This window comes from Podarcis cretensis (assembly GCF_951804945.1).
Source record: "Podarcis cretensis genome assembly, chromosome: 3".
Classification (NCBI taxonomy): domain Eukaryota; kingdom Metazoa; phylum Chordata; class Lepidosauria; order Squamata; family Lacertidae; genus Podarcis; species Podarcis cretensis.
In genome coordinates, this window is record NC_137172.1 from 16,525,122 (window position 1) to 16,541,269 (window position 16,148).

The window sequence follows — 16,148 nt, forward strand, 5'->3', positions numbered from 1 at the left end:
GGAACGAGTCTAGCCGCAAGGCAGCAGAGGTTTAGGATCAGAGTTTTCCTTCTCCTAGATGGGCTCCCTTCCCAGGTTGACGATCCCCATGTGCCCCTCACTTCCCTCTACAGCATGTGCAGAAACATGTGGTGGACCCGCTACTGGCCTAGTCCGCTCAATCCGCAGGAGCCTGACTTAGCATGCAGGGGATAGTCAAGTCTTAAACACACACCACCACCACAACTGCAGTGCTCATCAGGAACAATATCTTCCCCCAACCCCTCATCCTCTCCTGGCATACATACACTAAGCAACCCTCAGCCATGAAGCCTCTTGAGATCCTCAACCGCCAGTACTCAAAGTGAAGCAAACTACCCCATACCACTACTTAAGTCGCTGAGGATGTCTGGGCCATAAAAAGTGTTCTTCCCCTAATAATGACACCCAACTCCGTTCCCCCCCCCCTCAACTTCAGGTGCAGCACTGCATTCCCTAAAAATATGCCTGAAGGCAGTTACTGACTGCATAAGGGATAACAAATGGAAGCTTAATCTAGGCAGTAAAGAAGTGATGATGACGGAACAGCCCAAAACTATCCTAGCAGGGTTAGATCCCCCACTAAGGATGAGATTTGCAACCAAGGGTTGCTCCTAAACGCTGAACTTCTGCTGGATTCTCAGGCGGCTGCAGAGCCTAGGAGTGCATTTTGCTGGCTTAAGCTAGTGAGCCAAGGTGATGCTCTTTTCAGATAAAGAGTTGAACTCAGTCCCCCATGCTTTAGTAACCTCCCACACAAATGATTGAAACACAACCTGCATGTATTCTATGTTTCAAGAAGCAGCTAGCGCAGAATCATCTGATCACGGGAGAAGCCTCAGTGAAATATTCCAGATCTAGCTCGTCTGCAGTGGCTGCCTGGCCCAGTTCAAATTGCTGTTGCTGATCTTTTAAAGTCTGCATCAGAGCTGGGGAACCTGAGGCCAGGGCCTTGAAGCAGCCCTCTTCACCCCAGGCCATGTCCTCTCACCCCTAAGCAGCCATGTTCCACACCCAAACTGTCCTTTAACTGGGTTCATAAACTGATAATACCTGTCGCTTGCCTAGATGGAGGGCTGTGGGGCAGTGGGGCTGAGGCTACAGAGCAATGAATGTAAATTTGGCTTTTGTGTGGTAGGCTGTTTCTACACCCACAAACACCCACCCACACACCCTTTCTATTCTCCATCCTGGGAAGTGAAGAGACACTATCAGAGCTTATTTCAGCCAGGATAAAGCACTCAAATACAGTATAAAGCAGGGGAAGTTGGGGTGCTGCCTGGGAAAGTCCCATGAGCCAGATATTGAGGTTTGGGGGGCTGCATTCAGCCCCTGAGGTTCCCCACCCTGTTGTAGCATCAAACCAAGATGTGGTACTACGCCTGAACAGTCACTGAGTACTATAAAGCTCTAGTTGTGGGCTGCGCCAAAGTATCATTAAGCTCCAATTAAGCATTTGAAACCAACTACACTCAGAGCCTGTTGACACTACTCAGGAAGGATCCTGCCGCTTATTTGCCAAGTCCTAAAGTATGTAAGCGATGTCAGGTGACAACATTTTAGCACTCAGAAAGCTCATTCTGCAAGTGCACACCAGGGAAATCACTCTTGCACATTTTAGTACTCTCTCTGGAAAGTTTTCCAGCGCAAGCCTTCGCCGTCTCATTGAACTGGTAAAGAGCAAGGGCTAATTAAACTGCTGTGAGCAACCCTGGCTTTGAAAAGGCATATCACTAGCTGTTAACACTGAATGCATAAATTGGTTGACAAGACAGACCTGCTGTCTCTCTATTATACATAAAGCCTTCCAGAGGGACAGAATTTGATCTTCTTGACAGCATCCTTCTCTCCCCCACCCGCCCCGCCCAAACGAACACCCCAATTCACTTTCGCAACACCTCCCAATTGTGCGTTTTATTGCCCCAAAGGATCTTAGAACTACCATGCAAAGATGTCTGGCCAGATGTTCAGAGACCAGTCTCTACCCACAAATGGCTACTGGGGAAACAATTATAGAGAATTGCCCTGGAAGGAGAAGTTAGGGAAGGTGGGTGGTGTTAGCTAATGCAGTTAAGAAAACCACCACTAATGTATTTACTGAGACATTTGCAATTGTGCTCCCATGCACCCACAAAGCTAGGAGGCATTCACCCGAGCAGCTTTTCCTGAAACTGCTGCTGAACATGCTAGTGTGCTTCAGTAGAGCCACTTCAGCTTTGGGTCAAACCAGATGAGATGGAGATTCAGCCACAGATTCCCTGATTCTAGTTTTTGTTTGTTTTTTTACACATGGTGGTAGGGTACTTTTAATTTTCCCATAACAGGCAGGAAAGGGGCACAGGAAGCTGCAGGGTCCTCCCAGCCCCTTGTTATCTCTCTTCCCACAACTTCCCTTAGTGTTACCTCTACTACAGAAATTTTGATTGTAAGATCCTTTGGGGTAGGGAACTGTATTTTGCTTATGTAATTCTGTAAAGTGCTTTGTCCATTTCACGTCAAGCGAAAAACACAAGATGTAGTCAGACAAAGAAGCCAGATGATTCCCCAGCTAAACTAAACACCAGAGCACCCACAAATGAAGAATGAAAAGATTAAATGGTGCAATCTATTTGTGCAATCTAATACTCAGTTGGAAGCCGCCCAGAGTGGCTGGGGAAACCCAGCCAGATGGGCAGGGTATAAATAATATATTATTATTATTATTATTATTATTATTATTATTATTATTATTATTATTATTCGTTCATTAAGCAGATTAAAAATATGAATTTTATGCAGGCTTTTTATTAGAGCTGTCCTCGGCAAAACTGATTCAGCACCGACTAAATTACCTGTGTCTTTTTGCCAGCTCGATACAAAACAGTCACCACAGAGGCCACATCAAGTTCCTTCCTTTTGCAAGTTGAAAACTGGGCTAAAATGGACAGACTGCGGCCATGTTTACATATTTAAAGGACTGTGATGCCTCTTTAGATAGTCATGGCTTCTCTCAAAGAATTCTGGAAGCTGTAGTTTGTCACAGAGCTACAATTCCCAGAGTTACCTGTGAAGAAGGACTGATTGTTAAGCCATTCGGGGAACTGTAGCTCTGTGAGGGGGAATAGGGGTCTCTTAGCAACTCTCAGCGCACTCAACAACTATAGCTCCCAGAATCCTTTTGGAAGAAGCCATGACTGTGGTATCACAGCACTTTAAATGTATGGTTTGGATGTGCCCTGTGATATAAATCAAGCTTTGGCTGCAGATGTCTTAGTAAGTTGGACCCCTTCAGATCTAATTCAGCTTTAATCCAATCACATGGCAAATACAGCAGCCAGCACAAAGGATGGGGAGGCAATTGGTTGTATGAATGCACCATTAAACAAATTTATAAAACCTTTAAAAAATGACAATCCTAGCTGACAATATATTTCTTTTCTTATTCATTTACTGTATTTATTTCCAGCCATTTTACCTAAGCAGTGCAGTATCAATACCTCTCAGCACGTTTTAACACCTAAAGCAGGCGGTGTTATTATCAACACTTCCGTTTCACTCAAAACAGCTGGCAGCAAAATGCAAACGCAGCGCACAAAGGTAAAATGCTACGAGGCCCAATCTGACACACTAAACGTTCCTTTTGCTGCTGTGCCCAAATGCTTGGGCGCCCGCTGCGCCGGAGCATTTAAGCAATCTGGAATAGCTTACGCAAGAGAAAACCACAAGTCTTTCTCATCTGTATCACCATCTTACTCATGCTTATACTGCCTGCACATCAGTGCCCTGTCAGAACAGGATGTGAGGGTTCCAGTTGCTTGAATCTACATCCGATTCATGAGCACAGAGATCTCTGGAATGGTGCCCCTTTAGGACACTTAGGGGTGCAGAGATGCAAACTGTCACATTAAAAATCATAGGACATGTACACATGCCAAAAATAATAGATCAGTGACAAAAAATGGCACCAGCATGTTTTAAAGCAAGGAATAGTATTTGGATATGAAAACAGAAATCTGCCAATTCCTGCCAGTTTTAAAGCCCTCTCTAGACATTGGTTGAGATGATGTGACCTCAGACAACTGATGCTCACTCAGAGTTGCTAGCGTGCTCGCTTTTGTTTCTAGAAGCGAGACCACCCAACCTGCCATTGGCTGAACGGCCGTGATGTCAGGGAATGTTCATGGAAAACCAGAACAGGGACAGGAAACCAAGGTGGAAGGAAGGCTAGGGTTCTGAAGTGCCTTCTGTTTCATTAGCAGCAGTTGTGCTGACACCTGTAGCTGAGTGCTACATAATATCCAGAGGATAATAATAATAATAATAATAATAATAATAATAATAATAATTTATTATTTGTACCCCGCCCATTTCCCCAGTCACTCTGGGCGGCTTCCAACAAAGATGAAAAATACACTAAAAAAACCCAACCAAGTTCTGAATGGAACCTCTAAACAGACGTACGGCTGCAGGCCATGTTGGCAAACTGTTTTCCGCAGTTAATGTAGTTTGTCCTCACCAAAAGATGGGTTACATTTCTATTTCAGAGAGGCAGCAGGCTGAGAGCAGACCAATTACTTTTGTATCCACTCCACAAATGGTGTGTGGGTGTTTTACTCCTGGTTAAAACATATCCTCAGAACATAGCTGGTGATTCCATGTATAAGCACACAGTGTTCCTTACCTGAGGCAACACCGATGATTTCCTTAACAACAATGGCCTGGCTTTTTTCATACTCTCCTCTGATACTTATGTATTCTTCATTGATGCTTTTCAGTTGACTGCGCAGGAACGAAAAGGAAAATGTTAGCAAACTTCCGCAACCTGGCAGAACACTTCACTGACTCGCACCCACCCCACAGGAAGTTTAGAGGACACTGGCGTTCCGAGGCAAAGGCAGGGATATGTGTTTCACGCACATGTTAGAGAACTTCACCCCGTTCTTTTGGGTTTCCAAGACCTTATACTTCAGGTTGTTTCGCAGAACCTTCTCCTCCTTGTAGGTGATTCGGAAAAAATGCCCAAACTGGGAGTTGCATTCTAATTTGATGCTTTTGCCGGGTTCCAGACCTGTTTCATGGAAAGGAATTGGGGGAGAATGAAATCTATGACTGATGGTGGCATTATAAACACACAAATCACATTTTCATTATCCCCACTCGGTGAGTCAAATTTCTCTCTTGGCTGGGTTTTGCTGCTTGATATTGTACCAGGCCACCTGCCGAGAAATTAACTCATAGTCACAGGGCTTGGAACAAGTCCTAACACCTAGCTCGCTAAGAGTTAGAGGAGTTTCAAACTGCGGTGCCACTCACCACTTTAGAAATCCCTCTACTGTAATGCCACGGAAACCTAAGATTACCCAAATTGGCAAGGAGAGCAAGAAGCTCTTATAGGAATGCTTTATTTGCTGACACTGGATTGACAAGATCATCACAAAGGATAAATGCATGCCTGTACTTCAACAGTTCTGGCTGCTGCACCTCCAAAAGGATATTGTAGAGCTCAAAAAGGTGCAGAAAAGAGCAACCAGAAGTTATCAAGGGTCTGAAATACTTCCCTTACTAGGAAAACTTGCATGGGTTGGGACTATTTAGTTTAGAAAAAGGGCAAGTGGGGAGAATGACTGAGATTTCCACTGTTGTGCATGGTGTGGAGAAGGTGTATAGGTAGAAGTTTCTCTCTTTCTCACAAGACTCAGGGTCATGGGTTTGAGTCCCACGCTGGGCGAGAGATTCCTGCATTGCAAGGGGTTGGGCTAGATGACCCTTGTGATCCCTCGCAATATAGTACTAGACTCCAACGTTATCCAAGAAAAGCCGAATGGTGAGAGATTCAGGACATACAAAGAAAGAGCCCTTCTTCACACAGTGTGTAGTTGCAATGATAGCATTTGCCGGCAGCTTTAAAGCACTCATTCCACATCGCCTCACTTGCCGACGGATCTCTGTGTGTCTGCCAAAGAAAACCTGTGCACTGCGGGGGATTCTGGGTGCAGGAGAACAGGTGTTGACTGAACAGAGACAAGGCGCTGGTCAAGTTTGCTGTGCTTCATGCAGGCATGAACTGACTAAGAGTGGACCTTAGAAGATATCCAGTTCTCCTCCTTTGACCATGTACTGTGGGGGAAGTTTCCAACAACAGGTTTATTTTTTTTGTTTATTTTTTTAAAAGCAAGTGCACAACTGTATTTTAAACAGTGAGAATGTGAAGCATTTTTCAGCATCAGAACACAGACTGGAAGTGGCTTGGGGGGGACTGGGACTCTAAATCACTGTGTGGATAAAGTGAAGGTCATGCCAACATACTTAGTTCCCTTGCTGCCGCCTTCAGCACACCCTGCATTTTTTCCTCTAGCTTATCCATATTTTCTCTCAGCTCAATGAGGCTCGGCTCAATGGAGGGTTTCAAGAGGTATTCGTGGCTCTCCACCTGGGATATGGAGAGAGAAATTGTCCACAGAAGAGTTAAAAGCAGCCGCCAAGACCCTTCGGTCATATTACGAAGCATTTAAAACCCACCAGTTCATCTAAAGCAACTTCTGAGACCACATAAACTAAGTAACAAATGTGGGAGATTAAAACTCTCGATTAGATCAGTCTAAGTGTCAAAACAAGTATTTATCAAAATATATGTTAAGTTCACAGGACATTCTGGGGTTTGCAGCCTAAGGGCTGATCAACACCTTACATAAAATAAAAATAAATGAATGAACCACATGGTGAGGACTTTTACCTTTTTTTATTAAAAAAAGTTCAGTCATGTGAACTCTATGCATATCAAAAATGATATGGATTTGGGATGATTCTAATAAACATTTATGTCATAGAGAGATGTTAAACTTTTCAACAGTAGCTCCTCATTTAGAGATAACTAGATGTCGGCATTCCGTAACAGATTTGTTCCTTGATTTGGTGTACTTGAGTTTGGGCAGTTGCTCAGGCAACTGACATGCCAGATCCGAGTGGCCAGGGGTAAAACGAACCCATTGTCTTTTCATGTAACTTAGCAACCATTTACTTCATATATGCAATGTGAGGACCATACAGGAATACCACCCAAGACACATGGCAATCTGTGGAAAGATTTTGGTTGGTTTTCATGTACCTTCTTATATATTCTATATGTCTGCAATGAAATTCAAAAGCAGCTAACAAGCATTTCTCCAGAAAGATCAGACGGTGCAGTCACTGTCTGATCTTTCTTGAGAAACATGTTAGCTGTTTTTATTGCTCATCTTTTATTACTGAGTTTTGAAGATACAAAACTTTAAAAAAAAAAGAGTAGCACATCAGCAGGCTAGGCTAGAACCTCTCTCCACCAGTGTGACAATTCCTCACCTGCAGCCTGAAACTGCCTAACTCAGGAAAGACTCAAACCTTTGCCAATCTGTTGCCTCCAGGTGTTTTAGACTGAAACTCCTGGCCGGCAAATGTCAGCTGAAGCTGCTGGGAGCTTCCATCCAAAACACCTGAAGGGCGCTGGAATACTCTACACTGAGATCCTGTGGAACAGGTAAGCTCAGACTGAAAAAGAACATAAAAATGTAAGATGAGCCTGAAGGACCATGTCAAGCCTGCAAGCTGGACATGAGTGCAACAGTACTCTGCCAACCTGAGATTCCCAACAACTGGTATTCAGAGGCATAACGCTGTCTTTTCGACCTGCCCAAAATGGCAGATCATCTGGAATGCAGATGAACTTCACACCCCGGTCACACTTAAATCTAAATCTTCTCCACGAGCTCCTCAGGAGCAGTGATCTTTTGGGGCTACAAAGCACAGCATGAATTTTAAAGAAAGAATGAGAGTTTAGTCAGGCTGCCTTTGAGATCCCCAAAAGAGAATGCCAGAATAACACTTCTATGAACACTGCAGAAATCCAGTGAACAGATCTTAAGCAATAATATATTGCAATGTCAAACTACTTCTCACATGTTTTCTTGTAATCAGAAGAAGAAGAAGAAGAAGAAGAAGAGTTTGGATCTGATATCCCGCCTTTCACTCCCCTTCAGGAGTCTCAAAGCGGCTAACAATCTCCTTTCCCTTCCTCCCCCACAACAAACACTCTGTGAGGTGAGTGGGGCTGAGAGACTTCAGAGAAGTGTGACTGGCCCAAGGTCACCCAGCAGCTGCATGTGGGGGAGCGGGGACGCGAACCCGGTTCCCCAGATTACGAGTCCACCGCTCTTAACCACTACACCACACTAGCTCTCACACTGGTTTGAATCACCGCAGCCTTGCTCAAGTAGGGCCATGTCCAAAGGAACAATTTGTGCATAGCATGTCAAGAACAGTGTTAATGCTAAATAATGCAGATGTGGTAGGTAGAACAGACTCAAGAGATGCCACTAGTTCATACAATGTACCATTTATGTATGGAATCTGCTGCCACCAGGTGTTTTGAGGGCCACTAGACTGGATGACTTGACGGTGACGTCTCTGGGCTGCTTCTTTGCAGGTGATGAGCATTAAGACACTCCCTTTTGCGTTTGGGAGACTGGGACAGCTGGGTTGGGAGGAAGGGGAGGGGAAAGTGAGCCAGCCTTGCTTCTAAGTCATGGGTAGGCAAACTAAGGCCGGGGGCCGGATCTGGCCCAATCGCCTTCTAAATCCGGCCCGCCGACGGTCTGGGAATCAGCGTGTTTTTACATGAGTAGAATGTGTCCTTTTGTTTAAAATGCATCTCTGGGTTATTTGTGGGGCCTGCCTGGTGTTTTTACATGAGTAGAATGTGTGCTTTTATTTAAAATGCATCTCTGGGTTATTTGTGGGGCATAGGAATTCATTCTTCTTTTTTTCTTTTCAAAATATAGTCCAGCCCCCCACAAGGTCTGAGGGACAGTGGACCAGCCCCCTGCTGAAAAAGTTTGCTGACCCCTGTTCTAAGTGATAGGTAGAATTCTGGGGCTCTGAATGTCTGATGAGACCATGAGCACAGCTCACACATGTATATTAAGCACGACAGGTAATTGTGCGGCTTCACATTTTTACTGATTTACTCTCGTATTTATTGTGCTTTTATTCTTCTTTTGTATTAATCTGTTCACTGCTTTGTGGGCCTTTGGGTCCAAAAGTGGCACATAATAGCTATATGAATGGCCCTCCAACGATAGAGAAAGCTAAGTGGCAGCAGAATGGGACAGCTATTGCCTTAATTACCCTGCTTGAGGACTTTCCCATGGGCCACTGTGGAAAACTAGATGGACCACTGATCTGACAAAGCAGACCTCTTCTTGGTAAACTTTCCATGTGGAAACAACTGCGCTGCCACTTCTAATAGCAGATTGCTGGAGCATATTCAAAACAAAACGGGTGTCCTCCTGGGGGGCTCACTTCTGCTTGGAAGGGTTTTTGTGAAAAGATGCAGCTGCTACTGTGATCGTTTTGTCAGAGAGATGCTCTAACATTTACCCAGCAGGGACACATTAGCGAAACAGAGGATGAGGTGGTCTACTGCATTCCCGAAACATCAGCCCAGCCTTCCAGATAAGTACGGAAAGCAAATCAATCAATTGAAAAGTTCATCAGCCGGCTGCCTAACCATACCTAGACCTAGACCTAGAGCAAGGGTCAAAAGGTAGCTAGATACAGTCAGGCAGCCAGCTGGCTGATGAACTTCCTTGGAGAAGTGGGTTTCTTCTCCAAATTGCTGAACAAATCTCAAATAGCAGCAAGTCATCAATGGCAAAAAGGACAATAAATAAGAACCACAAGGTCTGACTAAGTATTAGATATATAGCAGTATGCAGAAATATCTGAAACAGGGCTATGAAACTCTAGGTTCGAGGTCTACAAACTTCTAGCAGCCACACACAGTGGGATGAAAACCCAAAAGGCAAGCAAAATGATCCACCAATATGTTGTGCTACTAGATCTCATGATTGCTATGCTAATATTTTAACTTTGAGGACAGAAGCGCTATTGTTGCTGTTTTAAACTTCTGGATGTTAAGGGATGGGGGAAGGACTTTTGTGCACTGAAGGTTCAGCTATATCAAAAAAACACTTCCTAACTTACCAGGAATTGATTTTTGAAAACTCATCTCATGTTAGGTATAAGATAACATTCCTGAGGATCTATGCTTTTTTCAAAAACAGATTCTAGTCCACAAGGTGAGTCACTGCCTCTCTCAAAAGTACTTTTCTTTCTTTTCACCTTGTACCAGAGCATCCTCAGAAATGCAAATTGCTTTGCTTTTGGTTTCCCCTTCATAATATGTTATTAAAGCTTTTTCGCACTTTGATTCATCAGTTAACAAACAAGATGGTTTTCAATATCAAGAGACTAGTCCCTCCCATTCATTTGCCTTCACATGTTAACTTCAAATTATCAACTCTGCACTTTTCTGCCCATTTGAGAAACCCATATAATGGGTTTCTGAAAGCAAAATTCAAAAACCATCTTCTATTAAATCTATCCCTAGCATTTTTAGGAGAGAAAAAAACCTTTTAACTTTAAGCTGCCACGTCCTTACACTGCTCACATGTTATCTGTTAAAAAGCTATTTTCAAAACAGTCATTTCATCAGAGAAAAACAGGTTTCTCGTAGGTCACACTACTCAAAATGGGACGAGGGAACTTCACTTTTAGCAGAAGCTTTGAAATAACAAAAGAGGTGAAAGCCTTCTATCCCCTTCACTCTCAAACTTGTAAGGATGATGAAAAATTCATTACAAAATGCTGGAAAGGACTTGTGTGCTTTCTGCACATCACACTGTAACCTGCATTGCAGCAAAGAAAAGCTATCTAGAGCCTGCAAGGAATGGGAGGAGGGACAGAGCTTTGTGATCACACTGTACCATCAGCAACTACAAAGAAGTCCTCTGCTTGCTTGCGGACCAGGAACAGCTGAATGCCGCCACTGCAGAAGTCAAAATATTCCCAGAAAAGTGCAGAGCGGACCTCCCCAAAGAGAGAACAGGGGAAGTGAAATTATCTTTCCCTGTATCTCCTGGCAGCTACCTGGACTACATTCAGGGGCACACCAATTCATTCTCTCCATTCCTCTTCTGCATTATAGCTCAATGGCAAAGAACTTTCTCTGCATACTCCTGCACTCCTGGCTCAGTCTCTACTGCTGCCAGCTAAAATGTTAGGGACGCAGGAAGCTAGCTTTGAACCAAGCCAGACCCTCGGGGTCCATCTAGCTTAGTACTGTCTGGCAGTAGCTCTCCAGGGTTTCAGCCAGGGAGTATCTCCCAGCTCATGCTGCTGACATTCCAGAGGATGCTACCTTGCAATGCCCTGCCAGAGAAGGTGTTAGCTCAACTGTAAACGGCATCTTTCTACCACCCCAGTGCTACGCATCCCCAGCTGACCTCCCCCTTTTTTTGCAGGTCTAAACCAATGCATTCACTTGGCCTTTACAAACTTAACCCAAAGCCTAGCAATCCCTCAACTCGAGATCAGGAACAAGGGGACCATCAGTATTCAGGCAGCACCTGGCAATATTTCTCCTTTCCATTAGATTCTGGCAAGGGGTGGAAACGATGAATCAGTGCTTGGGTTCAGTTAATGAAATGGATGAGGGCCAAACCTGAAAGACCACCTGCCCCTCTATGGTCGAGTAAGATCACTTGGATCAGGTGGGTAAATTCTACTTGTAGCACTGTACCCTACAGAATACCCTGCGGAATAATACCCTTCCTTCTGCCATCAGTTGTTTCAGACGTCTTGTAAAAATATACACTTTCCATGAGTCATAAGACTGAACCCTGCTTTATACGATTTCCCTGAATCTGTTTTATTATGCACACACACAAAACAATAAAGGGATATGGTTTTTACCCTGTACACAGTGTACACTGCCTAAGAGTTTTAAACATCAAGCAGTTAAAATAGGCATGTAAATAAAATACATAAAACAAACTGGAGCCTAGTCAAGAGATAATACAGTCATACCTTGGGTTACAGCCGCTTCAGGTTGCGTTTTTTTGGGTTGCGGACTGCCGAAACTCGGAAGTACCGGAACAGGTTACTTCTGGGTTTCGGCAGTCGCGCATGTGCAGAAGCGCTGAATCACAACCCGCGCATGTGCAGACGCGGGTTGCGAACGTGCATCCCACACAGATCACGTTCGCAGCCCAAGCATCCACTATACTGGTATTGTAAGCCGGTCAGAATTACTCCAAAGCACGTATGGAGCAGATCAAGGATGGGTCCACTCTGGCCCAACCAAATTCAGCTGTCTATGACCTGGTCCACATGCAGAATAGTATGGGATGGGATCCCACCTTTCCACCACTGACATCAACCAAGAGACACTTCTCCTCTTACCTCCAGGTGTAACACCCAAAACACATAGATGGTGAAACCAATTCCAGGATTTTATCTAGTAAACCAGGGTAGGCAACCTGTGGCCCTCCAGATGTTGCTGGACTCCCAATTCCTATTTTTCCAAGTCCCCCATAATGCCCAATCTGCATTTGCAAGCAAATGTTCCTTCACTGGGGTAGCTCCTGTGCTCTGGGGGTCCCTGCCTACTGACATGGGGCAAGCACTCACACTTTATTGTTTTAGACACTAGCTGAAAGCTTTCCTGTTTGGGCAAGCCATTTGCTTTTAACTGGTTTGTGGGTTTTAGTTCTGTTCAGGGGCTGCGGCACAGTGGTAGACCAGCTACTATCCATGCAGAAGGTCTCTGACAGACAATGTGAGCTAAATAGACCAACAGCCTGGCTTGGTATAATGCAGCTTCCTTTGCCCTAGCTGTAATTTTATTTTGCACACCACTTGGAGAGCTTATTGGTTGCGCAGTTTGTAAAAATTTCTCAAATAATAAATAAAATCTCAACCTTGAAAATATCTCCCCCTGGACACCCACAAAGGCTTGGAAGAGACTATAAGCTCCTTGTCGCAGGAGGCTTGTGACACTGTTCTGTGAAGTGCAATGTACACAAGTGCCACTATATAAACTGCCATAATATATACACGCTACCTCACGCAATGTATCTGCGGCTCTATAAACCTAAGTCCGTGAAGCTGGAAGTTTACTCAGCGCAGGCCGAGCAATATAATTTGGTTGCTATGCCAACCTGCAGCTTTACCGTACCCTATTAAAGAGAATGATAGATTCTTACAGGTCTTAATGTGAAACACAAGGCCGTAAAACAGAACCTGCGAGATCCCGCTTTCTCGCCCACTGCGGACAGTTTGCTGTTCCAGCAACCGCAGCTGCCCCTCCAACATCGCCCTTAATTAACTTCCATGGATTTTGGAAACGCAAACAAAACTTGGAGTCACGTGTCTTACTTGGCTTCAGTTAAGCTTATCTACTTTAATATATGGAGAATTTCTCGTCCTTTTGTTTTTGAAAGCAGGTGGGTAAAACCTAGGGGAATCCTCGACAGCAGAGAAACACTCAGGAGGAGTGGCTCACAGCAACAGGTCCCTAGCGGCGGCAGAACTGTCTTACTTGCTGCGAAGAGAAGCGGCAAGATCAGGCTGCACGGATGTACCAGCAGGAACGTCAGGCTGGCAATACAAGCAAATGCACATTTTTTTATTTCTGTGTCCTACAGGTTGCAGAATCCATTTTTCTTTATGTGAACTTCTGATGGGGGTAGAGCCAGACTCTATACGTACAGCACTTAAGTTAACTTCCTGTTTTCTCCTTATCCAGATTTCAAGTCAGTTGAATATCTAGGAATATCCGAAGCTTTATAACCAAGTCAGACCAATGGTCCATTATCTCAGTAATGCAGACACCGACTGGCAGCAGCCCTCTGGGATTTCAGGAAGGGAGTCTTTCCTAGCCCTAGCCAGAGGCACCAAGGGGTGCCTTTTGAAGTGGAAACGTGCTCTAACACTGACTAAAACCCTCCAGTCATATCTTGACCCAGGCAGCCCAACAAACTTTAATTAACACACATGAAAAATCAAAGCAACTCTTTGTGGTAGGGACAACTCCTATTCAAAAGGATTCCCCACTAGCACTACTGTTTTACTTATACACACACACACACACACACACACAGTTCCTGTAGCATGTAACTGCATTTCAAGAATTAGTTAAGACTCATGTGTAGCTACTTGGATATGCCAGCATCATGGTGCTGTGCATGTCATTCTATGTTAGAGGCGCTCAGCTGTGTTGGTTATGGGATGAGATTCTTGGATGTTGATGCTCCCACCTTGGAGAGGCAAGTTTTGTGTTGACAGCCTTCTGACTGGTTGGTTTTCGTCCCAGCCCTATGATTTTATTTATTTATTAAGCTATTTATATACCGACAACTCATAATATATCAAGTCAATGTACAACAATATATACGCGTATAGTAAAACCCAACACACCATAAAACCAGTATAAAATAATTGTTTAAATGACGGGCTAATCTAGAAAGTTTAAGCAGCTGCATAGGCTTGCCGGCCTTCAAACCAGTGTTCAAGAGATGTAAATAGGTATCTGCCATGTCAATAAGGCAAAATGATCACAGAACATTCACTGAAGGAATGTCTCTGCCCACTGGAAGTCGCCCCCACCCTGGCCACTCAGATCTTCAGAAGATGACCCACCACATCTAATATATAAGGGAAGAGCCCTATGGCTGTCTGTAGCAGGGCCTTCTCTGTGGTGGCATAAAGTCTCTGGAACTCCCTCCCTAAGAAACTCTGTGTCTGTTACTCCCTACGTTTCTGAAGCACATCATACAGTTAGCTTCAACACAAGCCATACAGTACTGATGGGACAGATTTATGTTATAACCTGATTCCTCCATTAATGCCAGTCCTTGGTGATTTTTAAATTGTGCTGGCACTTGGTTTCTTTTATTGCCCTATGGCTGTTTTTAGTCATTTTGGCGGAACAGCCTTGAGTAAGTTTTTAGAAAGGCAGGCTGAAAAGTTTAAATATAGAAAAGTTGTTCATGCTGCTAATACCACCGGGTCATCATCCACCCAGTACATCTTTGACAGAACCAAGCCACTTTATTCTGCTTCCTTCAGATTACCGTGTTCATGTCCAAAGTTTCATCAATCATATTCTGGAAATTGGAGAAGTCAGACAGCAGTTCCCTCAGAGGTCCTGTGAACACTGCTTGTACTAACGTTTTGCTGTTTTCTGAAAAAAAAGGAAAAACACAAACATGTATCATAATCACCATCAATTTATTCCTTGCCTTGTAAACTGCCATCTCAAGGCAATCTACATATAAGATAATTAAAAACAGTTCAAAACGGCAAATAGGTTTAAAGCAAAAATTGCTCTCTAAAGAGCAATACAGAAGCCAATTTTCAGGGAAAGGTGGCAAACACTGCAGAGACAATTTTAATTTTTTAAAAGACAACAGACACAATGTATTCCTCAGGCTGCCAAATTAAAGAGTGTTTTTTAATATATATTTCAGACATTCCCATTTCATTTTCTTAGCTACTGGCACATTCAAATCAGAAAAGTACATCTGAAGAGGTCAGCATAGTCCATCCTTTTTCTTCTTAATGAGCAAGGCAGTTCTCTTAAGTTCACCATTTTGCTTTTAAAAAAAAATCCAACCATGTACTTTAAATTGCCCTGACTGAGAAGATACACTATTAATATTGAAACCAGGAGTTGTGGGGTGGGGAGAGAGGTGGAAACAGCCTGGTTGTTCTGCTAAGCCTCTGCCCTCCAGAGGATTTTGGACTACAATTCCCAACAACCCCCAACCAGCTCTGGAGGGCACTGGCTTGGTAAACGCTGCTCTAAAAAAAATTAAAACTGGAGGAAAAATTAGCCATGCACTTCACAAATTAGTCCTGCAAAAGCAACACTTTCTATGTGAAAAAGGAAGGAAAGAATGTGTTGTCTTTTTTTAAAAAAAAAAGTAGACGTTTTCATTTGCCAAGGCTTCTCAGCACGTAAAACTAGCTGCTTTTAATTGCCAGTGTTTTTTCCAGCCCTTGCGCTGTTTTTATAGCTTTTACAGCTGGTTTTATATGGCGCTTTTATTGCCTCTACTGTTTTTCTTGCTTTGTGCTTGATGGCTTTATGCCTCCTCTTTTATGACACCGCCTGAGAGTTGTGGGCTGCAGCCCTGGGCGGCAAGAACCTGATCCCAGGCCCACTCAACAAGCAGAGTGATATTGGGGGCAATTTCCTCCTCTAGCGCTCCTAGCCTAGATGGGCAGCCCACACACAAACCCTGCAGCCCGAGCTCTGAAAGCAAGGAAAGGCT

At 44.0% G+C, this 16,148-nt stretch overlaps 1 protein-coding gene across 1 annotated transcript in view; it reads right to left on the reverse strand.

The window, feature by feature from the left end:
- The window catches only part of MSH2 (mutS homolog 2), a 51,672-nt gene that overhangs the window by 5,831 nt on the left and 29,693 nt on the right, over positions 1–16,148 (reverse strand). The window contains exons 8-11 of the mRNA XM_079968556.1: positions 14,946–15,055; positions 6,304–6,427; positions 4,915–5,065; positions 4,679–4,776 (exon numbers count right to left, since the gene is read on the reverse strand). Coding sequence (XP_079824682.1) covers positions 4,679–4,776; positions 4,915–5,065; positions 6,304–6,427; positions 14,946–15,055 — 483 coding nt within the window. The remainder of the gene's footprint in view (positions 1–4,678; positions 4,777–4,914; positions 5,066–6,303; positions 6,428–14,945; positions 15,056–16,148) is intronic.